Source organism: Aspergillus welwitschiae (genome assembly GCF_003344945.1).
Source record: "Aspergillus welwitschiae strain CBS 139.54b unplaced genomic scaffold BDQ94scaffold_6, whole genome shotgun sequence".
Classification (NCBI taxonomy): domain Eukaryota; kingdom Fungi; phylum Ascomycota; class Eurotiomycetes; order Eurotiales; family Aspergillaceae; genus Aspergillus; species Aspergillus welwitschiae.
This window is the reverse complement of record NW_020798700.1, coordinates 163,889-189,506: the sequence shown is the minus strand read 5'-3', so window position 1 is coordinate 189,506 and position 25,618 is coordinate 163,889. Positions and strand designations below refer to the sequence as shown.

The following is a 25,618-nucleotide window of genomic DNA, read 5'->3' as shown; positions in this document are numbered from 1 at the left end:
AAACTTTTGACAATCTCAGATCTTTATTGTAGTAGCATTCTATAGAACCCTGATATTACTCCGTTAAGTAAGTATCCCAAGACCAGACCAAGAATTAGAAAACCAGGCCTCCACCTATCCACCAAAAACAGATACATTAGCTACTATCCCATAACAACTCCTCCAACAACGGGAAAAGAGGGAATATGGCATACCATCGACCACAATATCTGCCCCATTTATATAGCTCCCTCCAACATCACTACACAAAAGCACCACCGGCCCCGTCAACTCCTGTGGCGACCCCATACGCCGCATGGGATTGCGGTCAGCCCACACCGCGCGATGGCCGGACAGCTGGTCGCCCTCGTTCAGAACCGTATCCATATACCCAGGCGAAATGGAGTTAACGTGAATGCCATACTGCGCCCATTCAGCAGCGAGGCAATTCTTCATATGTAAGATCCCGGCCTTGGAGACATTGTATGCTAGCTGAGGCTGGGGGTAGTTAACGCGGTGACCGCTGATAGAGGCGATGAAGATAATTTTACCGCCTGTTTTGCGGGAAATCATGTGTCTGGTTTGGAGTTATCATGAGTTGATTGAAGTACAAGTCTAAGTGGACTTACCGGGCAACAGTCTGCGCGATAATCCAGCTTCCTGTTGTGTTTACGTCTTGCATTCTCTTGTAATCTTCTAGGCTCATGTCAATTGATGGAACGCAGTTGACTATTCCTGCGAAGCAGCATAAGATTCGGAGATCGCCTAGACAGTCTATGGCTGATTGAACTGCGGATTGGACTTCTGCTTCGATGGTCACGTTGCAGGGTATAGTTACGATGTTGGCGTTGGGGAAATCATGCTGTATGGCTGATATATACTCTTTGCTCCTTGTGAGGGATGTGGATAGGTCGAGGAGAGCTAATCCTTGTAGACCGTGCTCGAGCAGTGCTCTTGCTGATGTGAGTGCTAAAGCGCCGGCGCCGCCGGTGACTGTACTGTGTCTTAGTCCATTCGCCTTTTCTTTTGACTAAGAGAGCGAAGGGAATAGGCTGAATGAAATGACATACAGATGGCATTTCCATTCACTGCGAATCTCTGTCTCGCGTTGTCGGCTGCACTGTTTCCCGGCGGAAAAGGCGCAGGGGGCGGCGTGAGAGACGACTGAGGGTCGAGCTCTCCTAGGCGCATCCAAGGAATTGCGGGGGTTTCTGAGTTGGAACCCATAGTGATTAAAGTGGTTTGTTATACTATTCTGTACCTAGGTGATGCCTGGGGTTAGATGATGTCGATCGGGACGACAGTTGAGTGGACGTTTAAATTATTGATTTCAAATAGCTAATCCAAGAAGGCGAATGATGTGTGCTGGTTCTAGCGTCCTCATTTATCGGAGACAGTATGAAGCATTCTCTGCTTGAACCTACTGTTTCTCGGATACCTGTCGACCGATGGCGGTTGAGATGCTCTGGTTCAAACCCCAGTAGAGGCACCGGGCTAAGCTCCGAGCGGGATGAATGCGGGGACTCCGGCGGGATGCGGAGGATGTCCGATTATGTCCGATCTGGCCACCAATGCAATGCTTCGGCTGTCTGTTGTCCGAGGCCTGTTCTGCCTTTCTTTTCTCATTGGAAGGAAGTTAACAGACTCTCCATAAATGTTTAGCAGCTTGGAATGGGCGGAGTCAGAAGCAGATGATCAAAGAAGGAATCAAAGCGCCACTTTGAATCGAATGTTGGTTCGACGCTTGTGTACTAAACCAACCCCAGATAGACCGTTGATTCGAGGTCGGACCACAGTTAACCGGACAGACATAGCATCATGATAGTCTATCCCCTGACTCTTTTGAAAAGGTGGGGCAAGTAATCTCAGGTTTAATGGACCAGTATTTGTTGGTGCAACCCCGCCATCTCTGGTCGCGTGGAGTGAAAGAAAAGAAACAGCAACGTCCAAGGTAGAGACAGTTTCAAGGAGGACATCTTAAAGGAGCACCTTCCAGTCTTACAATTGTCAAGCTTCAGCTTTTGAAATTCTTGTCTGGACCAGTCTTGAAATCTTCGCATTTACTGCGGTTGTCTATTACCTTCGTTCAACATGTCTATGAACGTAGCCGAGTGTGCCCCAATCCGTGAGGGATTTCCTCGCCCGTTCCCAAACACGCCAACAAATGTATTGGCGCAGATGCGTCTGAGCGGAAAGGTTGTCGTTATCACAGGAGCTGCAGATGGTATCGGCTACGCAGTGGCTGAAGCCATGGCTGAGGCTAATGCCGATATTGCCATGTGGTACAACTCGTAAGCCATGCCATTTTTTCCATCGGAAAATAGATTTCACGTCTAACGAAGTCACGATAGCAATGATGCAGCCGTCGGGAAAGCGCAGGGTCTGGCATCTACTCATGGGATCAGAGCTACGGCTTACAAGGTCGACGGTGGGGAGCACTTGTCACTCGTCATGAATAACGTGGAATGCTAATTAGCCCAGTTTCGGATGCGGATGCCGTTCAGCAAGCAATTGCAGATGTCGCCAAAGACTTTGGCAAGATTGACGTGTTTATTGCAAATGCTGGTACAGACGGACATGACACCGAAGAGATTATCTAAGTCGCTAATATTGTACATAGGAATGGCTATTTCTAAGCCCCTCCTGGAGCAGACACTGGAAGAATATCGGAAGCAGATGTCGGTCAATGGTAAGGTGTGCTTCCTTCCTGGTAGTAGACTAGGTGCTAATGATGGTGTATAGTTGATGGCGTTCTCTACTGCGCCAAATATGTTGGAGAGGTGTTCAAACAACAAGGCTTTGGTAATCTGATCATCACCTCTAGCATGAGTGGTCACATTGTTAATGTGCCCGTTGATCAACCCGTCTACAATGGCAGCAAGGCCTTCGTCACGCACCTTGGGAAATCGCTTGCTCGCGAGTGGAGAGAGTTCGCCCGCGTCAACATTGTCTCTCCTGGCTTTTTCGATACCAAGATGGGTGCCAGTCCACAGACGGTCAACGAGGCCTATCGGATGGCGCCGCTGGGAAGGCAGGGCCATGTAAAGGAAATTAAGGGGTTGTATCTGTATCTTGCCAGTGATGCGTCGACATACATGACTGGCAGTGATGTCCTCATTGACGGTGGATACGTCCTACCATGAGCTACACATGATGCCATTTCGCTGCTAGTATTGACGGTTCATACATCACTACATAGGATGCCTCGTGATAGACTAGCAGGTGCTCCTCAGTGTTTGATATATATATTGTTGGCTGGACCACCATGATTCGAATGACAGAAGCACATCAGCCTGATGACTCCTCACATTAATTGAGCTATAGCAGAGACACTACTAGAAACATTACATAAAGTAATCTACCATTGGTATTTGCGAAGTCAAATGCCAGTTCAAAATAAAAGAAGCAGAAGATGAAAAGAGTACTCGCCAGCCTTCGTGCATAAAATAATATAATGACTAATATAGTACATAGTACAGTGAATAAATAATGGGCGGGCACGTGCATTGAACGTCATTGGGCCCAAAGCGGCAAGGCGGCGCAAATCTCGGTGATTATCAATAATTAATTCTGCTTCGGCGCTGAGGGGCAACAATCGAAGACTCATCCCGACTCATCCACCTTTCCCTATCCCATTTGCCTTCACTCGCTCGTGTGGATTAGTCTCTTTAATCCATATATATATTTACAAGTGCCAACCGGGATAGCCACTTGTTTTTGATACCCAGCGGTCACATCATTTGAGATTGTGCCCCGCTTCGTCCATCCCACAATCATTTAACGACCTCTACACGGCTACTTTATTTCATCGTGATACCCCTGCGTTGTTCCGCCGATTTATTCAAAGATGGACGCCTCCGCCTCTTCTCTCCCCTACACCTGCAACACTTGCCTTGTTGCTTTCCGCGGCAGCGATGCACAGCGGGGGCACATGCGCACCGACTGGCAGTAAGTTTCTTCATATCACCGCTTGGTTAGCCTGCAGGAACTGATTCTGTCTGCCATAGCTTGTATAACATGAAGCGTCGGATTGCCTCCCTTCCCCCAGTGTCCCAGGAAACCTTCAACGAAAAGGTCCTCGTTGCCAAAGCCACCACCACTGCCGCGGCCGCCAAGGCATCGTTCGAGACGACCTGTGTCGCTTGCCAGAAGACCTTCTACAGCGAGAACTCCTACCAGAACCATATCAAGAGCTCCAAGCACAAGGCTCGCGAGGCCCGCATGAGCCGAGACAATGCCGACGAGTCGTCCTCCGTCATGAGCTCCACTTTCTCCCTGGGAGAACCCATCAACAAGCCCCGCGTCGGAGAGTCCGAGGTCAACAAGGTCGCCGAGACCCTCAAGGATGCTACCATCAAGGAGGAGAGCAATGAAGACGAGGAGATGTCTGATGATGGGTTCTTTGCGTCTCGTTGTCTTTTCTGTCTGCAGAAGTCAGCCAATGTTGAAGAAAACACCGAGCACATGTTCAAGACTCACGGCATGTTCATCCCCGAGAAGGACTACCTCGTTGACCTTGAGGGTCTTCTCCGCTACCTGTGGCGCAAGATCAACGAGAACAGCGAATGTCTCTACTGCCATATGATCCGGAACACCCCCGAAGGCATCCGCACCCACATGAAGGACAAGGGCCACTGCATGATCGCATTCGAGTCCGAGGCCGAGCAGATCGAGATCGGCCAGTACTACGACTTCCGCAGCACCTACACAGATGACGAAGAGTGGGAGTCCACCGGCAGCGAGACACATGAGGAAGGAGGCGTCAAGGTTGACGGCGAAGACGAGGGATGGGAGACAGACGCCTCATCCATGGACGAGGATGAGGACGACCTCGACAACCGCAAGCGCGCGCCCGTCGTCTACGCCACCGACTACGAGCTGCATCTTCCCTCCGGCCGCAGCGTCGGCCACCGCTCCCTCGCCAAATACTACCGCCAGAACCTGCACAACTACCCCACCGCAGAGGAACGTGCCGAGCGCCAACTTGCCATCGAGAACGGCGAGATCGAGGAAGAGGAGCCGAAGCCTCGTGGCCGCAACCTCAACCGTGCGCTTATCACCCGTGCCAATGGCGGTACTGGTATGATTGGAGTGACGGACTCTCAGAAGAAGGAGGTGATGATCACCGAGCGCAAGGAGCGCCAGAGAGCCATGCGGCAAGAGCAGCGCTTCACGGCACGGGTCAACCGGCAAGCCAACCACCAGAAACACTTCAGAGTAAGTTTACCGCCCGAGGTTGTTCTAAATTTCATGATACTAATCAGATGGTATAGGATCCTCTCCTGCAATGATCTCATACATTTCGTCTTCTTGCATCGTATGTTGATGAGTCTATGAATCATTTCAGGCTGTTTGTTTCTTTGGGTTATTCTCTGCATTGCCGTGCTGCTGGCATCGTCTGTTTATGGAGTTGTGGTTGGGTCCATGCACATACTTTATGATAAAAGTAAGGTGAATAAATAGAGATGGTTTTTCTGGACATGCTATATACAGTAGACACTTTTGCCTAGAAGACCACTCCGTACTAGCAAAACCCCATCACGTAGAACCACACGCAGTCTACTAAAAGCCTTAAAAATAACAATCAACATCATTCACAACAGTGACAAGAAAAATAAAAAAGAAATTGCTGTGCATCATCCGTGAATCGAACACGGGCCTCATCGATGGCAACGATGAATTCTACCACTAGACCAATGATGCTAGTTGATATATTGTGCTGCGTACTAATGCTATATCATCAACTACACCACACAAGTATCGAAGCAACCATGACACACTTACTATATAGACTGGAACTCTTATGACGATGCTTACTATGTAGAAGACCCCCCTAGTCTACAGACCCGTATATAATCGTCAGCTAATTCCACACATGGATAACTATCCATATAAGAACCTCACCCATTCCGGCACTCCTTTCTCACTCTCCTATCTTTAGTAGTATAATACTCCCTACTGATATCCACAGCGCCGCAGATAATCAATCACGAGTGTTGTTATAGTACTACCCTGAATACAAAAGAGCGCCAGCAGCCCTGCCTACAAGGGATCTGAGAAGATAGAACTTAGCACCCCTTACTACATACCACATATCAAATTGACGAACGCCTTCCAGGAACTACCTACCTACCTACCGAGCCATCCAGATCCATATACGACCAAGGATCATCCCTGTAGCTTTTTCTTATTTCTTCTTTGCCCCTGACGGCTAAATTTAGCCTTTTTAATGTTACTACGTAGGTATATATTTAACGGATGGTATAAAAAGAAAATATCAGGTTCATGTCCAGGTTGAGGTGAAAGAGGGGGAGGATAGTAGTAATCGACTTCAGAAAGCCAAGATGCATGGATGCCCTGATTTCTTATCTTATCAAGGGAGAGTTCGCTATATTACATACTATTATGGATCATGTGTTCTGTGCTCATGCACGGTCCGACTGGGTGGAATATTTTCTATATCATGGGACGAGTCATTGGGGCCTACCGTTTGTGATTTTGGTTCGATAGTTCTGGGGGTATGGTCGGCATCGCTCCTGAGAGGTGGATAGAGGCATAGCTGGATCGTGCTGGATACCCCAATATTTTCTAAGATAAAAGCTAGACGGATAGTGAATTCTCCGTGATCTTTAGAAAGCAAGTAGGAGCAGAAGAAAGGGTTGGTGTTACATTTTATGCAAGGACTTATCAAGAGAATGCCATTCCTTAAAGATATACTGAACACAAATCACATCTACACCGCCAGACCCCTCAATGCAACGACAAGTGTCAAGCGACCATTTATTGGCACGCAGGGTCGGCTATGCTTGGGAAATGAATATATGGTGGAAAAGAAATACATCGGTTCCCCGGGAAGCATGTGCATCACACACGACCAGCTGGTCGGTCGCACCTGTGTACAGGCTAAAATTTTTTGCAACGTAACAACAACTATCCACACGTCGCCCTGTCGATCTGGCCAGCAGAACACTCTGAGCGTCCGGAATTATCTTGGTTATTGCGACAGTAGAGGGGTATTTTCGCCCGACCCCCCGTTCTTCGGGCCTTGTCCGCGCTTTCTGCGACGACGGCGTCTTTTGCTTCCGGCGGACTGATTAATCCCCAGGTCAACAATATCGCCCTCCTGGCGGACAGGGAACTCCGGGTTTTCTCTCGATCCCGGTCGTTCAGATTCAGATGAGCTAGTGCTTGTGGTATGGAGCACGACCTTGCGTATGCCGTTGACATCGACCACCTGCTCCGTGATGCTACCACTGCGAGCCGGGCCTCGGTGGAGGTAACTGCCCGGCTTGAGATGCTCGGATTGAGAGTCGATGGACCGGGCACTGCCGGATCGACTGCCCGCTGACCGTGGGTGATCATCCTGTTCTTCATGGACCGGTTCTGGTATCGAAATCGGGAGACCATCCTTCGTTTGAGTACCGGCATCGGCCGGCGGATTGGAGTGGTTCATTGTGCCATATCCCGCACGTACCGCATACACCCCATCTCGGGCGTCCATACCGCTCTGTACAAGTCCGGCGCCGATACCGCCCTGCAGGCCAATGGAGTTATGTCTAGGTTGCACATCGGACATGCTCTGGCTGGAATCAAGGTCAGTCTGTCCGGACCGGGATGGCGAGGCACTCCGTTTGATCTTCACATTTTGGTACCGAGTTTGGCGCGGTCGGCTGGCCAAGTTTGATGGACCCAGGTGCTTCAGATGTTGTCTGATCTCATCCGTGGCCCCGCGATGCGTGAACAAGCCGTCTGTCGAGTTTGAATTCTTATCCGAGTGGGGCCGACGGAGCTGGAACCGGGGCAAGGGAGCTTCTACGGAAAGCCGGCGATGGTCCTTCGGGGCCCCATTGGGCGGAGCAGGGGATTCGTTGTCCACCTCCACCAGAGTGGTTTCAGCCGGAAGCATGGGGGGATCCTCGACGATCCGGCCCTTGGGAACGCGGGACTTGGGAGCAGGAGCCATGCGGCGGATGGCCTTGTGCACATCCACGAAGACATCAGACTCGTCAATGATTTCCCTACAACGGTGTCAGCATTGTTCCGGTCCTTTTTGCGCTTGTCTAGTACATACTCTCCGATGAGCTCCTCAATCACATCTTCCAGGGTGACCACACCCAAGGCGCCACGATCTTCACTGGGATACTCCGACACCAACACCATGTGGGACTTGCCCTCTTGGAAGAAGTTGACAATATCCAGACAGCTTGTCTCCGGACGGGTCTCGGGAAGCGTGGCCAGAGCGAAGTCCCGCACGCGCTTGCAGTCTTCGGGGTCATAGGTGATCAGCATTTTGACCAACAGCATGCCGACGAAGTTCATCGGGTTATCCGGAGCGTGAATGGGAATACGCGAGTATCCCTGCGACAGAATCAGGTCCATCGTGTTTTCGTCTAGGATGGTGTCGGCCGACATGGTGAAGACGTCTTCCATTGGGGTCATGATGCTGCCGACTGCCTTGTCCTTGAGATCAAGAACAGCGCTGATGATGGTGACTTCATCCGAATTGAGCTGTTCACCGGCTTCGCCCAAGGTTTTGTGCAGCGTCACCAGGGTCTTCAGACCGGCCTTCTTGTAGATGGTGCCGTGATCTTCGCCCAAAAGCTTATCGAGCAGCTTCGCGACCGGATAGGCGACGGGGGACATGAGGTACATGAGCGCTAGGACACACGGAGCCATCCAGGCACCAATAGGGAGACCGTAACGGACGCATATCGATTGGGGAACAATTTCGCCGAAAATGACTAGACGCGACAGAGGGATTTATGGTAAGCAAGGATGCGAAAGGCCAAGGAAGAGGGATTTTTGGGCATACCAATCAAGACGGTACTGCCGAGCACCGCAGGCCAGCCACCGCCAAGTGAGCGGTCGAGCACAATTGGAAGCGTCTCGTTGGTGATCACATTACTGAGCAGCAGAGTGACGAGGACCCAGTGCTTTCCTCGCTGCAACAGCTTCAAAACACTTGCGGCATTTTTGCGTTCGGAGCCTTCACCGGAGGTCTGGATGACTTGTAGGTAGACTTCATCCTGTTAGGGGGAGAAAGGAAGACATCAGCGTCATTGCACATGAGCATGGGAGGAAAAAAAAAAGGTTATGAGGGAGAATGGGGGGTTTACCTGTCCCATCAAGGCGATGGTCAGACCGGCGAATGCACCGCCGCTGAGAACGAGGGCGGCGGCGACACCTAGGTACAGCCATAGACTGGGGTCACTGGGGGGTTTCGGGTCGACATCGGAGGTGACGACAAAAGTTGGGGCGGCGGAGATGACGGGCAGGTTGGCAACAGCCAAGAAGAAGAGCTTCGCTAAACCAAGGACGAGAGGCCGGGCGGCCAGGATACGCGTGGCAGGAGATATAGCCATCACCGAAGGGCAATGGAGAGAGGGGGGAAAGAAAAGAAAAAGACGAGAGAGGCCCGAAGGCTACCAGAGGGACATATTTGAGAGTAGAAGAACGAGGAGGAGAGAGAAAGGGTACGGAAGCAGGCTAGGCTGAATTGGGGGCGGGAAGCAGAGAGATGGAAACGACAAAGTTGGTGGTCGTACGTAGTAAAAAAGGTAGTGCTGCTTGCTGAGTGGCTGGCGGCGTAATCGGAACAATCGATCAGTGCGGGTGTCTGGCCACTGCGTGACGTCGCCTACTTTTTTATCACTTACAGTAGTGGTTTAGTAGTGGTAACTTTAGCTTTAGTTTTTATGCTCTTTCATTAGATGAATCCTTCATGATAGGATTCTTTATTACTGGCTTATTTTTCCTACTTATTTCCCTCAGCAGGTGGATTGAGGAGGGTAGTCTGACTTGATTGATAGGTAGGTGTCAAATAACTCACATCCAGCGTGATTATTATCCTCCCATCGATTGATTGCTACCGTGCACTGCTCACACCGAGAGTACACTAGCACAAGGCATGCATATCGGACAAGTCCACACCCGCTTCTAGTACTAGTAGTACTACTAAGCAATAACCACTGCTCCATCAATTGCGACGGCGAAGGTCCTCAGTCCCTCCCGACGGATGATCCCGGAGCCTCGATCGGGCGCTTCCCGATGTCCAATGAAATCAGCTGCTTACAGCTGAGGTAAGAGATGAGTCATTGGGATAGAGTGACCCGTCGAGACAGACTAACAGACAGTAATCACGAAGTAGATATAATGCATTGATGTGAGTACGTACTGATCGTCGTCAACATCACTACAGTAGCAAAATTAATGATTCATACATGATAACCTATATACTCTGCTCGGTGGCCCGGATTTTGTAGTGGTGATCATTCTCGCTGACACTGAAGAGGCATCTAATAGTAAATATGGCCCCATCCATGTCTCTAACATAATATAGTAGACGGGCTAATCCCATATCCACTTCAACTGATTGAATCAGAGAAACGACAACGGGATATAAATCCAGTAACAGGGAGACATTAAAGAGACCATACAGCATAGTCATTACTTATATTTCTCCCCACCGCTGTCTCTATATGTGATAGAAGATTTCTGTATACTCTATTTGCGTATTCATGCGCCGTGGCGCTAGAGACAGAATTGTGATGTTCAATAGTAACCTATGCAATATGATACCGCCGGCATTCTAGCCGTTGAAATTCTGTATAGCCAACGAACAATACTACCAGGGCTCGGCCAGACTACAACAGAGTTGATATATCAATTAATCTATCTATCTAGACTCTGCTCTTGAAAACCTACTACCTTGTCGCTGGCGTAGTTGTCCTGATACACAATGTCCACTGATGTCCTCTAGCTTCTCCTCATAGCTGTCACAATGGCCTCTATCAATTCCTAAAAACAAAGTCTACCCTAGTGTGGAAATTAGACATCGCTTTATAGACCAGCAGTCGCTGTAGAACTATAGAACTGAGTGCCCGAGCAATACTATGAATCGTAGCTGCATATTATTTCTATCCTTTTGCTACCAGCAATCAGCGTAAGCCTGTACTCACTACTACACCACTACACCTAAACTTAGGCCAGAGGCCAGTGAAGCGCATGTCAGTCCTAGAGGTGACAAGGCATCCTCTGTGAAGATTGCCAAAGTGAAATTCTCGCGCGGCAATCCCCTATACTCGAGCTGAATCTCCCGTTCGTAGTCCCGCCATTGCCCATGTCCGGTGGAAACTTCTTGAGCACTCCATGGCATTTCCCATAGATGTAGATTTGTAGACGCACGATCAAGCGGAATATAGCTAATACTTACTTACCTTCTAATGGAGATATCCGAGACTCAATTGCAGCGCCATGGCTATAAATTCTGGCATCTCTCTCCTCTGTTTTCTTCCACTTCAATTCATCTTCCTTCTTTTCCCCAAATCGTCACTTGTTTCCCCCCTGTATCGTGGTGGTGAGGTTTTCCATTCACCTTCAGTAACGAAGCTGCTGCCCAGTCACCGTAGTAACACTCACTCCCAACAGCTTCATTCACTGGACGGTCAGTCTCCTGCCCCCCCAGGGTTCTCTGGCCTGCCCACCATGTCTTCCTCTTCCCCCCCTCCTCTTCCCTTCCTTCTCTTCCTCTACCTCCTCCAACGAACTTTACCAAGATCGGATTCTTCTTACCTTCGTTGACACACACAGTGCTTAACAAAGCTTTTCGCAAGAATCAGCTGCTTCGTAACTTCGTTAACATTCTCAAGTGCTTTTTTTAAAGTACAGAACTTCGTTTCTAAGCTTTTCTCTTCAAGGTTTGAGCTCCAAACCTACTACTATCAGACTCTCGTAAATAAGAAACTCACGCTGTGCAGCTAATCCCATGATGATGTCTCCCTCGGAACAGGTGGTGGTGTACGGAAGGACCCTGAACCCGAAGTACGAGTCCTTGGACATGCTTGACTACACTGCAGGACTGGACACCGTCTTTGCAGCTCTTATTCTCTTCTTTTTCGTTGCCGTAAACTGGCAGACCATCGCATCTATCATCTCGTTCGGAGCCAAGCTGCTTGCAGCCATTTTTTCTCCTCTCGAGTTCCTCGTGTCGCGCTTCGACGCGTTCAAGAGATGGATGGCCACCAGCCAGATGGAGCGTCGCCTTTCTGACCTCTGTAATTGGTACTTTCCTTCCCGTCGTCCCATTGCCATGGCCTTCTGGGTTTTTGCCACACTGGTCACGATCAACTGGACCTGTCAAGATCTTTTGGCTCCCGGCTACCATTTCTTGTATGGCGTCGTCGGTGGCATGGGACCCGCAGGCTGGGATCACTGGGAATACTGTCTCAACCTTGATCGTGGTTCTCCCGCAGGACGGTGGTCCAACAGTCGGCGGCTCCAGGGATTCCATTGTGTCGGGGTAGACATCGGCGTGGAGTTGTTTTCTGTCTTGGAAGACCACATCCCAACGTTCAGCGTTGGAGATGATATCGAACATCTCCGTATCTTTCGCTTCGTCGGCTTCTTTCTCACTCTCGCCAGCATTATTGCTTTGGCTGTCATCGGCATCACTCAATCTTCTCTTTTCAAGGCCATTAAGATGCTTTGCTGGACACGTATCGAATTAAAGAACGGTCCTGAAGATGAGGTACAGCCCCAAGATACAGCGTTGCTCGAGCAAGTCAAACTTCTTTCGGCCAAGATTGGCACCTATGAAGCAATGTTGGAAGAGATACGAGGCCAGCTGGCCGCAAAGACCGAGCAGGTGAACGGAATGGAGGAGTTCTCTGACGAACTCCGGTCGACAAATCAGATGCTGGCTGCCCGTGACGAGAAAGCCAAGGCTGCCCAGCAAGAAGATCTGATAATTAAGCTTCGCCAAGAGCTAGACCGGGTTAATTGTCTACTTATCATGGCTAACGGAAGAGCGCGGGCGCATTACAAGTCTGACTCACGGGAGCAGACTCTCGCCAATCGTGTCGCCGAGTTGGAGAAGCAACTAGCTATGAAGACTGAAGCGGATGCCAACTCTCGAGGCATTATTGAGTCGCTTCAAGCAGAGCTCCAGGTTCGGACCGAAGAGGCCAACGCCATCGCGAGCCGTCTCGTTACCGTCGAAGCTCAGAAACTCCGTGCTGCAGAGGAGGAAATTCTCCGCAAGGATACAGGAATCCGTCAACTCCAGGAACGACTCCAAGTTCAGGAGGATCAGTCCTACGAGCGGGCGATGGAACTTAGCGCCGCCGAAGACCAGCTTACTAGCCAAGAGGTTCTGATCCATGACTTGCAGGAACGAATCCGGGCTCAAGAGGCAGCACCCCAGGTGCAGGCCACGGAACATCACGCCGCCGAAGAGCAGCTTTCTAGCCAAGCCGTTCTGATCCATGACCTGCAGGAACGAATCCGGGCCCAGGAGGCAGCACCCCAGGTGCAGGCCACGGAGGAACTTCACGCCGCCGAAAAAGTGCTGCAGATGAAGGTCGCCGAAATTCAAGACCTGGAAGGACAACTTCAGTTCTACCAGGCACAGTGCCAGATGCAAGCAGCACATCTCGGTGAAGCAGAAGAACAAGTCAATGGCCTGCGGGCCCAGCTCGGAGAATACCACTACGTAGTGGAACAACTGCATCTCAAGGAAGAGGAGCTCCACATCTTGAAGGGCCAGCACGAAAAGCTGGAGAGAGAGGGTCGTGAAAAGCAGGAAGAACTAGATTATCTCTCTGTCCAGTACGACTCGTTGTTCGAGGATCATGTGGATCTTCAGACAAGGTTGGAGGGGGATGAGGCTGCCCAGGAAAATCTGGGTCTGCGGGTCGAGGTCAACGCGGTGAAGGCGTTCGCTGAAGAGAAGGTAAGGGAAGCCGAGGAGAGGATGATGGAGGCCGAGGCGGTCGCAAATGCCCTCCGGCAAGCCGACAGAGGGCTGCGCGAGACAATGCAAGGCCTCAAGAAGGCTTACGATGATGAGGTGGAGAGATACGATGACGAGGTCGAGAAGGAACGTGCGGCTGCCAACGAGGCTCGGAAGCAGGTGAAGGGTCTGGCGGAGGAGCTCAAGGAGATGTCGCAGCAAGTCGGCATCGCCTTGAGGGATGCTCAGCGCTTCCAGGAGCAGAAGGAGGGCACCGAGGCGGAGATGGACAAGCTCGAGGGCGTCAATGACGTCCTTGAGCACCGTCTGAAGTATTGGGAGAGGAGTGAGAGTTCGCAAGAGATTCCCAAGCGCCGTACGGGCGACTTGGGGTCTCTTGCGACGGCCCTGGACTCGTCCAGGGTCGAAATCTCCAGGCAGCAGACGGAGATAAACCGTCTGCATGCCCTCCTCCGTCAAGCTCAGACGGAGTCCGCCGCCTCAGCCCCCTCTGCTCCCTCCGACCAGGCCCTTCGAGACAGCGTCAACCGCCTGCGCCAGGCCTTGGAGGCCGAGAAAAGACAGCGAACCGAGGAGCAGGTTCGCTGGGGCCGGCGGGTGCGTGAGTTGGAGGAGGAAACCCAGAGGCTGCGGGTTTCCTCCTCCAACGCCGGCCTCGGTCGCGGTCGTGGCCGTGGCGGAGGCGGTTGACGCTGTCGCCTGTCTTCGGGGCCTCTTTGGCGCCCACGTTCCTTCAGGCCCCATCATCTTCGAATCGGCTTCCCTTGTGTGAGAGTGAGTGAGTGAGTGAGTGGGAGAGGGGGAGAGGGGTAGAGAGAGAGAGAGAGAGAGAAAAAAAAGGAAAAATAAAAAAAAAGAGAGAGAAAGATGCTAATGATAACTGAACCCAAAGGACTCCGAGTTGCGACCGGCCTCGCCAGTATTCTGGCAAGAAAACTCAGGATACTGGCAGCCTGCTATATACAGGCTACTACCACTACCACTACTAAACCAGCGGCGCAATGATCGGATTTCAATCATCATCGGCAGGGACACAGGGAACGATCGACCATCCAGAAAAAGAGCATAAGGCAGAGCAATTGGAAGTTTAAATCGGTGGAGGTGTTCGTGAGATGGCTATCTACTCCGTATAGAGGGAGTGAGTCGTCCATGAACAATCATCCATACTATGGAGCAAAAGGAAGCGAAAAGTGGATCACGGGGTCGGTTGGGGTTGAAGGTCCGTGACGGGCAGCGATAACGGAATCTCTTCCCTTTTCATCATCTTCAACTTCGACTTCTCATCATCATCATCATCATCCGTCAAGAACCACAATTTCAACGGCCGGCTGGCATTAATTTGGGGCACCTGCGTTCGGGACAGGATCCTATCAGATCCACGCAGCGAGTAAGTACCTTTCCCTCCTGGGCTGATATGGGCGACCATGACCAATGGATGGGGAAATTGATCCGAACTAATACTCAATAGTGGCCAGTAGTTCTCAGCAAGCGCCGCGCTGTTTCATTCCCTCCCCTCCGTGCGTGTTTCACCTGGAGCCACCAAACCATGGGTGACCCCGTTCTTCATTCCACCAATTGCTCCACATTCTTCCATGCAAGCCCCCTCCATCATCATACTATCCCGCGGGCCTTCCTTTTCTCTCGCGTGGATTGCTCGGCTTCGGCCTTCAAGGGGTTCGCCTTTTTTCGTGTGAACAGTCGTTCGTTTCTTCTCCCAACTATTTCGTCCTTCCTTGTTCCCATTGTGGCCGATATTTCGTCTCTTTCTCTCTCTCTTTTTTTTCTCTCTCTCTCCCTCTCCCGTGCTTATCAGCAATTGCGATCGCTGTTGCAACCGCAGCGGCACGCGCCAGGACCTCCCTTCCCCTATCTTGGCACGTTCGCCCTACCCACTGAGGCTAGCCGCCAACGTCGCAGTTCAAGCGTCACCATAACCTTTTTACACCAATTCAATGGCTATTCGAAATGGATCCGCAATGATTGACAGGTCCTTCGTTTGACCTCGGACACCAGCAATCTCTCAGCGGTTATGCGTGATTGTTGTCGATAGTCGCTGGCTGAACCGCCGACGCTTCCTCTCTTTTCTTGGCGCGGTCTCGTACATAACGATTTCGAGATCCTGGCTTCTCTCACTCTCACTCTCATTACTCTTCGCTCCCGTTGCGACCTCGACTTCGCCCGGCTGGACCGACGAAGTATCCCTCTTTTTTTTTTTTTTTTCCCATTGAATCTCATCCTCCTTCACCTTCGTTCTCTCATTGTGTACTGGCGACACCGCATTGATTATCGGCATGTTTTGCTCTGGAGACAGGGAGAAAGGGCCCGTGGCCTTGGAGGAACAGTGGGACTACATTGTGAGCTCGATTCATGACATTGGTTTTGTTCATGGGAATGCCGTTGACGCTGACTGTTTACAGAACCTCGATGACTTCAAATCAGAGTCCTGTCTATCCCCGTTCTCATACTTCTTTCTCTACGTCTTCCTTATTATCTCCATAGCCGTCTACGGAGTCGACACTTTTACCGCCGTCAATCTTCTTGCCTTTTCCCGATGGGCGGGCCAAATCGAGCCTGCAATTCCTTTTAAAATTTCGCGATGGATCTTCGCCGTTTGTATCATCATCTCTTTCGCCCTCTTGATCTACCGATGGATGCGCGCCATTCGTGCAATTCGCTCCGGGAGTATCGCTCAGAGCTACCTCGACTCTCTCGCTGTGCGAGTCCAAAGTATCCGAATGGGAAGCAATGGTCGCGGGTGGAGGCGATTCCTCGTGTTCGGCGAGCTCACCAAAAGTAAGAAGGGCGCTGAATACGTTGCCCTCTTCGCATACTTTGCTTTTGAATGTGAGTTCACCACTGCTCTTATTGCAAGCACATGTTGACCGATCTAGCTTGGCTGAGCACCCTTTTTGCCGACGGCCCACGACAAGTCGTTAACGCCATCACCCTATACTCAGTGATGCAGATGGACCTTCTTCCTGGAGGCAGCAACACCACCGACGAGGGCGGGTCCACAGCTTCCCAATTGTTTTACAACATCAAAATGCTGGCGGAGGATAACACTGAACGTGCTGTCGTCCTGATCGGTATGCTATTTACCTTGGTCATTTGGGTCTTGTCAATGCTCAAATTGATCTTGGCTATCGTACTCTACCTTATCTTTCTTTTCCACCATATCCCCTCCGAGGATGGATCATTGAAGGCATATTGCAAACGGAAAATCAACACTCGGCTCACCCGTATTGTCCGGAGGAAGGTCAACAAAGCCTTGGCTAAAGGCGTGGCCTTGCAAGATCGGAAACCTACCAATCCAAACATGGGTCTAGACAAACGGCCGACTTTGCCCTCACTGGGAGCCGGTGATGACGATAAGACACCTATTGTCACCACGATCTCGCGCACTACGACGCAAACTACTCTCCCGGCTTACTCTTCTCGTCCTGGGACAGCTGCTCCGGATCGCAAGCCTACCTTGCCAGATGTTGGCGCATTCCATGATAAGCCTGCCCTGAGCCGAACCATGACTGAATCTTCAGCATATTCTGATGCGGCCTCGTTGTCTGGAAGCACCGCTGTCTCAGGATACAGTCCACTGGATCGGCACGGTACGCCGGCGCCACCAGTGCCACCACTCCCGAAGCAAGGGCCTGCCCCGATGCCACGCTCACAAACCCCAAGGATGCCACAACATTTCAACCAAGCGCCTCCACTAGCGGGTTACAATAGTCCAATGGAGCGGTCATCACCGGCGCCATCTATGTCGCGTACCCAGACACCAATGTCGCGTTCGGAATTCACACCAACGCCTCGTCTGCCCGGTCAGCAGCCGGGACCTGTACCGCGTTTGCAGACTCCAGTATCGCGGCAAGGGTTTACGCCCACACCTTCGGCGCCTGGATATGGGCCGACTGACAGAGCGTCGCCAGCGCCACAAATGCCACGAACACAAACACCTGTCTCAAACTACACCCCAGGCCCAGGTTACAGCCAGATTGATCACGCCTCGCCGGCACCGCAAATTCTGCGCAATCAAACACCCGTGTCGCGTTCCAATTATACACCAGCTCCTGGGTATGGGCCAACGGTCCCCGAACCACGAGGTCCTAGCGAAGGCTACAGGCCATATGAAACATATCAGCCTCATTACGATCCTTATGGCCCTCCATCTAGCACTCCTTTCCGTTCATACAGTCCGGCAATTGATCCAAACACTCGTTCTTTGACTCCAGCGTCTGCCTTCCCTGGTGATAGAGCAGCAGCCCGAACATTCTCACCTTTCAGCCAGCCTGACGCAGCCCCCTATCCAGCTCAAGAAAACGAATACCCACTGCGATCGTTCAGTCCAGCTATTCCTAATGGTCTTCGCTCTCACCAAGCCGCTGCCCCCGCCGACGCCATGGGTAGGACGTTTTCACCAGTCAGTTCGGCCAATGGGGACGGCTATGTGGCGTTCAGTCCTGCAACCAATGCTTCCCCCTCGCCTTTTGCTAGTCACGCTATTTCGGCACACGATGAATCCAGCCATGAGCATCGTGAACCTCAGGACTATGATATGCCGCACAGCTCCTATAACTCACATGAAGAGCCTGAGAGTGGTTATGTGGCGTTCAGTCCTGCAGCCAATGTGTCAACCTCGCCCTTTGCTAGTGACGCGATTTCGGCACACGATGACTCTAGACATGAGCATCCGGAGCCTCTGGACCATGACAGGCCACATGACTCATATAGCTCACATGAAGAGCGCGAGACTGGCTGTGTTGCATTCAACCCTGCTGCTAAATCACCCGTGTCCTCCGACTTCAACCATTTCTCTCCATTCGAAGATCATGATGAGCCGCATATCGCCCATGAGTCCACAGTGAGATCAACCTCGGAGTCTCACGAAGGGTCGCAAACACATGACGATTATGTTGCTTATAATCCTTCCGCTGGAAATGAAGCCCCTCTCGAGGGACATGCTGAGAACCATGAGGACCATACCGAAATGCATACCGATGCTGACGTCAACTCGGACAGACACCGTGTGTCGAATGATTCGCATGATGTGCTACAGTCTCATTACAATCATGATGATCCTACCACCTCGTCCAGAAAGTCATCCGAGTCCAAGGCTTCTCTTTCTTCGCAAGGACATCACGAACAATCGAGTGCCGAGCAGATGCATGGATTAGAGGTCAGGCCTGTTTCGCCGCTAAGCTTTGGCGAATTAACGCATGCCAACGATGGCTATGCAGCTTTCAATCCCTCAGTCAGCTCGCCTGCGCGAACAGAGACCGAACGCAGACCTTCAAATGACCACATCCAAACGAGTGCAACTGTCGAGAACCCATTCGAGAGCGCCGACCACGAAGAAAAGAGGCCCTCAGAAGGGTATGTGGCCTTTAGTCCTTCCGTGAGGTCACCGGCTACACCCACACTACCAAACATCGCGCCATATGAACGCAATGGTCAATCACCTGCAAGGACAATGTCCCCTCAAGGCGAGACTTCGCACGTGAAGCCATATCGGCCAGATTACTTTTAGTTTCGTTCTAATCTTTCGTTTCCCAACTGGACTTCTTTATGACACAGCGCTGGCTGTACTTTCTGTTATGATTGCATTCTACCCAGGAGCTAATGCTCACGAGCTGTTAAATACCCTTTGTTTTTCCAATATTTCATGTTTTTATGCTTACTCTTGAAATGGGTACTCAGATAAGAGACCCAAGAGACTTTTCTTCAAGCCCACTGGCTAACCAACTTTGTACATACCAAGATGAATTTACTCACATACATGTCCACATCACATTTCCGTAGCCCCTACAAAGTCTCATCTCAAATCCATGGTCACAACCACCAGAAACAATACAATAACATAATCATTAACCCAACCCAACCCAACACTACCAAAGCCCAAACTACATACATCCCAAACCGCCCTCATCACACTTAATAAAACAATAAAACCAAACCATCTACCTCCAAGTATCAACCACCGTCTCCCCACTCCCACACTCTGGCACTGTATACTCCCGATTCGGATCACTCTCCCAAGTAACACTCCCATCCGACTCCACCTTAATAAACTTATACTCAAAGGTTGTCCCCACCGGCAACGTCACAGTAACCGACCACTCCGGATTACTCGACGTATAATCATCCGCCGACATCTTCACCGCATCACTCGTATCCCAGTCCCCAAGCTGGGAGATCGATCCGCTCAGGTAGATTTCCTCCCCATAGGTAGTCGTGACGAGCTCTTCGAACGTGATCGCAAGGGAGGTAGAGGTAGCTGTGCATGCCGTCGACGTAGACGAGGTTGATGCGGATTTGGATGTAGCAGTGGAAGATGAGGTAGCTGTTGTTGTGGTTGTAGTTGAGGAATTACTTCCGCTCCCGCCACAGAGTGAAGAGCTATCGACGACGGACGCGGGCAGAAGAACCCTCGGTAATCCCGACGCCATCGGCACGGGGATATCGCCGCTCGAGTCCACGGTCACGGACGTGCATGTATACGCTTCGATCAGCTTCGTGCCGGATGTGTAGCCGCTTCCGCTGAGGGTCAGGGTGTAGCTGCTTCCTGAGGAGCCTTTGTTGGAGAGGACGGTGATGACTTGGCTCCCTGAGGTGCCTTTGCGCATTGCGATGGTGTTGCTGTCTGTGTAGAATGCGTCATTCTATTTCATTATTGAGATGTTGTTAGTATGTGGGGGTGTTTGTAGGGTGGGGGGAGGGAAGGACGAACCGCGTAGGTAATGTAAGCCGAGTCAGCTGAGATGGCTAGTTTGCGGATCGCGTTCGTGGTGGCTATCCAGGTGTAGAGCTCTGCGGAGGTGTCGTAGCCTGAGAGCCAGGTCGCTTCGCGGTTGTATGGCACCTTGCCGCCGGAGTAGTGCTGTTCTTCGCCGGCGTAGACGATGGGGATGCCGTCGGAGAGGAAGATGTAGCTGAGGACGTTTTTGGCTTGCGAGTAGTCGGATGTGTAGCTGTTAGATGTATTAGTGAGTGTGATTGTAGGGAGGGGAGGGGATGGAGGGGGGTGGGACATACGAGGCGAAACGGGGATTGTCGTGGTTTTCGATGAAGTTGCCGAGTAGTGTGGGATCGGAGCAGTCGCTTGCGACGGATTTGATCATGTTGTAGAGGTCGCTGATGCTGCCGCTGGAGGATTCGAAGGCGTAGAGGAGTTGCCAGTAGCTGGTTGGAGTTAGCGAAGATCTAATGAACAATGTATAGGGGGATGTACATCGGATAGTTGAGGACGCCGTCCAGGACCTTCTGGTATGGGCAGTCGAGGGCAGGGTTGCCGTTGTCGACTTCGCCGACGCAGTAGACACCTGCTGCTTCCTGGTAGCCCGGGAAGAAGTCTGGTTCGACTTCGAGGACACTGTCGATGCGGAGTCCGTCGACTGATGATTTCATTTAGTATACGATTATTTTATAATGGGTTGGAATTCGCACCTGAGTAATTAGATACCAGGTCGGCTACCCAGTCATACCAGATTGTTCTCACGGCAGTTTCGGTGGTGTTTAGGTCTGGCAGAGATACGATGGTGTCACCCTCCCAACAATCTTGGACCATGGTCAAGTTGTCCCAATCTGTGATCAGGCAGTATGGGTGGAAGTAGGAGGAGGAATCGAAGGGGTCGAAGACGCTGTAGTCTACATCGTTGCCGTTGCCGGCGTAGCCCTGGTACAGTTAGCGTTGGCACTTGGAATTCACTGATAAGGATGCTGAAGCAGCACTTACCATGTGGTTAGGCACGACGTCCACCATGAGGTACATTCCGCGGGCATGGAGAGCATCTGAGAGGGACTTGAGGTCATCTGCAGTGCCGAAGTTGGAGTTCACGTCGTATCTGTCGAGTCAGTTGCCGTCTGAGAGTAAGCATACGGTATGGGAAAGATGAGTGCATACATCTTCTGCTGCCAATATCCATGGTAGGCTTCACCATCAGCAGTATCCTGGGGCAGCTGTTCAGTGATAGGCGAGATCCAGATGGCCGTGAAACCCATGCCCTGGATATAATCCAGCTGCAGCAAATAAAGTCAGACACGCGCACAGCAGATAGTATGGAGCGGTTACAAACATGGTTGATGATCCCTTGCCAACTACCACCACAATAGATCTATTCAAGTCAGTAGATGAATGATGGAAGTCCTGCAATACCAACGTACTTGGTCACCGGTATCGCATGTAGCTGTCGTCGAATTGTCCGTCCTACCGAACCGATCCGTCAATAGGAAGTAAATCGACTGAGTGCGCCATTCTGCAGCCGACAGCCCGAGGGCCAGCTTCCCCAGCAGAGACACGGAAAGAAAGAGACTTGAAGTCGATAATCTCATCGCTGCGAATTTATGTTCTGGCAGAACGACAGAACAGCGTCCCAAGCACAGCTTGACTATCCAGAGAACGCTGTCCCTGACGACGATTCTTAAATATTTGCGTTCAGCATGACTCCAGAGCCTTGAGCACCTTGCACGGCAGATCAACCCACGAACTACCCTTCTAATCCCGTATGATGCTTGATGGATGCCAAATGGAGCCGGCAATTAATCCATCAGCCAGGAACGGGCGTATACAACATCTCTCATTGGCCGAAACTCCGATCAGTTCGGGGGCCAGGATTTAACCCCGGTCCCCTTTAATTGTTGCAGAACAACAAATCTCCGACACGGGACTACTGACTGTTAACTGAATATGTCTCTTAGTGGGGGTAAGAAACAACGTCCGAACCTTGTTATGACTCGTGGAGGACGCGACGGATTGCTCGGGGGGTGGTGAGCCGGGGTTAACAGGGTAAGCTGCAGGCTGCCCGTTAGGGCGCCTCGCTTGGCGAAGCGAGATGAAATCCTGCAGAATGCCCTGGTTGACACCATACGACCCTATGGGTGTGGAGAGGATAGATTAAACTTATATCTACGAAAAGTTAAAGCCCGTCCCATGTTGCACTTCAGCTGCAAGGTGATGGAGCGTTCAGCGGGAATTCCTGGCTAGTGGCTTGAGCGCACCCATAGTCTAATAGGGCTTTTAAGCCGAGAGGGTTCTAAATAGCCGACAATTCTCCCTGGAATGTGAATATCACATGCATTCAGCTCAGGATATCGTCTGCTGCTCCAGTCATCAACCCGACCGGAGGACGACCCGCGGACGGGATCTTGGACGCATTCCACGCTGCTCGGGAGGCCGCCAGAGATGCCCGCCACTCGGCTATTAGGCTGACACAAGCGTGTTTTCATTTATTAATCAAAAAGGATTGTCATATTGCAAGACTAGTTGTCTATAGTTCTTTCTTCTACCGAATGCCAGCCTCGATGAAGCAATTTGCAGCTTTCAGATACTATCAGCTGCCGTGCTGGTTCCTCATAGTTGGTGTTTTCGTACAGTCCAAGCGAGGACCGATCCAAGGAGCGAAAGAATGAGGGAAAACACTGGCACCAAGTTAATAAGGTGGATGGTGGATGCATGATCCAGGCGACTTACAGTAAGTGTAGCGGAGACCAGTCACATATCCTTTTACCACCACATCCCGGACATGACCCTGCAAACCGTTGATATAGCTCGTGTCGGACAGCGCGCGCTCGATGATCTTCATAAATTCGTTAGTAAGTGACGCAGAAAAGGTGCGGGGATACCGACCTTCTTGGCTCCTGGACCCGTCAGGTGCTGTTCCATCTGGCGCTTGAAAACCGTCCCCAGCAGACTGTTAGTGACAGTCACACCGGCCGTCATGGCGAAGCTGAATAATAGGAAGTAACCTCCTGTTGCCATGGCCACTTCCTGCGGCATCAAAAACGCCGTCATACTGACAAAAGCAGCTGCAGAGCAGAAACCAGTACCCATACCACCGGGAATAATGTACAAGGACTCCCAGAATCCAGTATGACCGTTCCAGCGAAGGATGAGGAGTAGATAGGCGACGGACGCAACGAGACCGGCAAGGATCAAGAGGACCTTGAATTGGCCGGTGCGACGGATAAAGGCTCCCGCGATTAAGCCGCCAAGCGTGTTTCCGATCACTGCAGGAACCAGATGCCCTCCAGCTACGGTGGCAGAGGCTTTCGATGTCACCTGAAAATATAACGGCACGGAGAACATCATTCCAACTTGGGCGGTGATCTGCAGCGATCCGATCAGGTAACTGGGCGTCACATTCGGCTTCCGCAACATGCGAAGTTCGAAAATCGGTTCAGGGGCTACGTAGAGTTCAACAAGGACGAAGGCGACGAATGCTGATAGACTGAGAGTTGCGAGGATTGCTGTTGACAATGATGCCCATGCGAAGGACTGCCCTGCTTGGTCCATGATAACGGTGATTGTAACAATACCGACGGCCAGGAGGAACGTTCCGAGAAAATCGACACGGCGGATGCTCTTCTCAGTGACTGGATTGGCGAGTTTGAGCTTCCATATCACCAACAAAGCTGCCACAGCGGCTAAGGGGCCCTGGATAATAAACGACCTTGGCCATAAGTTAGTGAGAGAAGCGGTCACAAAGGCGCAAAGCATACCATCTCCATCCGATTGTATCGGTTAGCCATCCGCCGATTGGGCCTCCTGCGCTACGACCCAGAGTCATCGCGATGTTAATGTACGCCCGCCAATGGGCGACATCTCGACGGGGAACAATATCTGCCTAAGTTCAGTGACAGTTCTATCAACCTGATAAGCTGCTAGCCTACCTGTGATAATGATAGAGCCCATCGCCATTGTTCCAGCACCCCCAATTCCGCTGATTGCACGCCCCAATATGACAGTCGCCATGTCTCGACCAATACCGCTAGGGAAACAGCTGTCAGCACGAACCAGCAAACCAGCGTATAAGAAAAAGGGAGTATCTACCTGATAATGCATCCCACGCCAAAGAAAACATATGCCCAAAGAAGCAGTGGCTTGCGACCGTAGATGTCACTCAGCTTGCCGTACTATAATGTCACCGTCAGTATAGCCCGATCTTCCCAAATTTTGTTTGATAGCTGACCATCGGTTGAGCAGCGCATAATCCCAAGGTGTACGCCGTTGCTAGCCAACTTGCATCGCGCAGTCGATTGAATTCGGAAGATATTCTGCCTGTTGCCGCCATGACTAGTGTTGTGTCTGCGTTGGAGATGAACTCGCCTTGAAGATTGTCAGTCTGGCTGAGAAACGAGGGGAATAAGACAGCAAACGGGACATACCCAGCAACAACACGCCAATAACGGTACTTATACTGGTTAAAGCCTTCACATCGTTACCAGGCGACTCAGGTGGACTGATCAACGGCCGTTCCTCATCGCTACCGTGGCTGCTGTGCACGTCGCTAGTGAGCCCTTTTGTTATGCTGCTGTAGTCCGGTGTGTTTGCGCTGGGAGTCGCATGCTGCGCCGAAGAATTCAGGGGTGTTCTTTCATCGACATTCGTGTCCAGCGGATCCGGACCAGAAGCTGTGACGGCCATTATATTCGGGGTCTCTGGCTTGTTCGGAGGGTGTTGAGGACGTCACAAAGCCGGGGATTGGAACCTTGCGTCTGCGGCATGGAAGTTCGGTGAGAGATAGAGTTACGGGCAGCAGGAGCTGATATGTTTTCTTTTTTCCCGGACCCTGCTTCGGCTACGGGGAAAAGAATTAATCTGTCCACGCAGTCATCCATTCCGATATTTCCGCTTATCTGGGGAATCTGGCCCCTCGTGGAGCGAATTCGAAGCATCAGTATTGGCTGCTGAAAGTGTCACTCAAAGAATAAGCGATGACACCATCGGGGGCAGATATACGATCGAGGGCTGCTAAACTCCATAGGGAAAAGCGAGTGCACGGATGGGTCAACCAGCTTGGACTATAATAGGGGAAGAGGCAGAAGCGCAAATGATGTGGTGGAAGAACCAAAGTTGAGCTCATTGAAGTGGAGCAGCACGCCATGGCTGCTCCCGAT

At 51.3% G+C, this 25,618-nt stretch overlaps 8 protein-coding genes and 1 non-coding gene across 9 annotated transcripts; 3 read left to right on the top strand and 6 right to left on the bottom strand.

Annotated features, from left to right (window-relative positions):
- Nucleotides 1–4: 4 nt before the first annotated feature.
- Nucleotides 5–1,427, bottom strand: BDQ94DRAFT_137869 (oxidoreductase, short chain dehydrogenase/reductase family). The gene is made up of 4 exons (XM_026765137.1): nt 1,050–1,427; nt 609–972; nt 195–556; nt 5–114 (listed from the first exon to the last, which is right to left on the bottom strand). The coding sequence occupies exons 1-4, from the start codon at nt 1,204–1,206 to the stop codon at nt 95–97; spliced, it is 903 nt and encodes a 300-aa protein (XP_026629508.1). The 5' UTR covers nt 1,207–1,427; the 3' UTR covers nt 5–94.
- Nucleotides 1,428–1,815: 388 nt separating this feature from the next.
- BDQ94DRAFT_137863 (uncharacterized protein) lies at nt 1,816–3,308 on the top strand. The gene is made up of 5 exons (XM_026765136.1): nt 1,816–2,270; nt 2,331–2,407; nt 2,461–2,544; nt 2,600–2,668; nt 2,722–3,308. Exons 1-5 carry the CDS (start codon nt 2,071–2,073, stop codon nt 3,120–3,122), a joined length of 831 nt encoding a protein of 276 aa, XP_026629507.1. The 5' UTR covers nt 1,816–2,070; the 3' UTR covers nt 3,123–3,308.
- A 260-nt stretch (nt 3,309–3,568) lies between these two features.
- On the top strand, nt 3,569–5,420 carry BDQ94DRAFT_113765 (putative C2H2 finger domain protein). The gene is made up of 3 exons (XM_026763613.1): nt 3,569–3,927; nt 3,987–5,196; nt 5,253–5,420. The coding sequence occupies exons 1-3, from the start codon at nt 3,827–3,829 to the stop codon at nt 5,268–5,270; spliced, it is 1,329 nt and encodes a 442-aa protein (XP_026629506.1). The 5' UTR covers nt 3,569–3,826; the 3' UTR covers nt 5,271–5,420.
- A 191-nt stretch (nt 5,421–5,611) lies between these two features.
- Nucleotides 5,612–5,682, bottom strand: BDQ94DRAFT_t60. Its single transcript has one exon. It is a non-coding gene; the product is annotated as a tRNA-Gly (tRNA).
- Nucleotides 5,683–6,626: 944 nt separating this feature from the next.
- On the bottom strand, nt 6,627–9,476 carry BDQ94DRAFT_137861 (putative DUF21 and CBS domain protein (Mam3)). Its single transcript, XM_026765135.1, has 4 exons — nt 9,096–9,476; nt 8,792–9,005; nt 8,051–8,720; nt 6,627–7,997 (listed from the first exon to the last, which is right to left on the bottom strand). Exons 1-4 carry the CDS (start codon nt 9,339–9,341, stop codon nt 6,974–6,976), a joined length of 2,154 nt encoding a protein of 717 aa, XP_026629505.1. The 5' UTR covers nt 9,342–9,476; the 3' UTR covers nt 6,627–6,973.
- A 2,273-nt stretch (nt 9,477–11,749) lies between these two features.
- BDQ94DRAFT_184664 (uncharacterized protein) lies at nt 11,750–14,518 on the top strand (the record flags this gene model as incomplete). The annotated part of the gene is made up of 1 exon (XM_026774702.1): nt 11,750–14,518. The coding sequence occupies one exon, from the start codon at nt 11,750–11,752 to the stop codon at nt 14,417–14,419; it is 2,670 nt and encodes an 889-aa protein (XP_026629504.1). The 3' UTR covers nt 14,420–14,518.
- Nucleotides 14,519–18,915: 4,397 nt separating this feature from the next.
- BDQ94DRAFT_137857 (uncharacterized protein) lies at nt 18,916–19,505 on the bottom strand. The gene has a single exon (XM_026765134.1). The coding sequence runs from the start codon at nt 19,154–19,156 to the stop codon at nt 18,956–18,958; it is 201 nt and encodes a 66-aa protein (XP_026629503.1). The 5' UTR covers nt 19,157–19,505; the 3' UTR covers nt 18,916–18,955.
- Nucleotides 19,506–19,654: 149 nt separating this feature from the next.
- On the bottom strand, nt 19,655–22,054 carry BDQ94DRAFT_184660 (putative alpha-amylase; the record flags this gene model as incomplete). The annotated part of the gene is made up of 9 exons (XM_026774701.1): nt 19,655–20,385; nt 20,454–20,694; nt 20,759–20,905; nt 20,955–21,117; nt 21,170–21,398; nt 21,459–21,567; nt 21,627–21,742; nt 21,799–21,837; nt 21,887–22,054. The coding sequence occupies 9 exons, from the start codon at nt 22,052–22,054 to the stop codon at nt 19,684–19,686; spliced, it is 1,914 nt and encodes a 637-aa protein (XP_026629502.1). The 3' UTR covers nt 19,655–19,683.
- Nucleotides 22,055–22,967: 913 nt separating this feature from the next.
- Nucleotides 22,968–25,145, bottom strand: BDQ94DRAFT_184658 (major facilitator superfamily domain-containing protein; the record flags this gene model as incomplete). The annotated part of the gene is made up of 8 exons (XM_026774700.1): nt 22,968–23,140; nt 23,193–23,298; nt 23,349–24,171; nt 24,221–24,341; nt 24,392–24,489; nt 24,552–24,634; nt 24,691–24,827; nt 24,887–25,145. The coding sequence occupies 8 exons, from the start codon at nt 25,143–25,145 to the stop codon at nt 23,073–23,075; spliced, it is 1,695 nt and encodes a 564-aa protein (XP_026629501.1). The 3' UTR covers nt 22,968–23,072.
- Nucleotides 25,146–25,618: the final 473 nt, after the last annotated feature.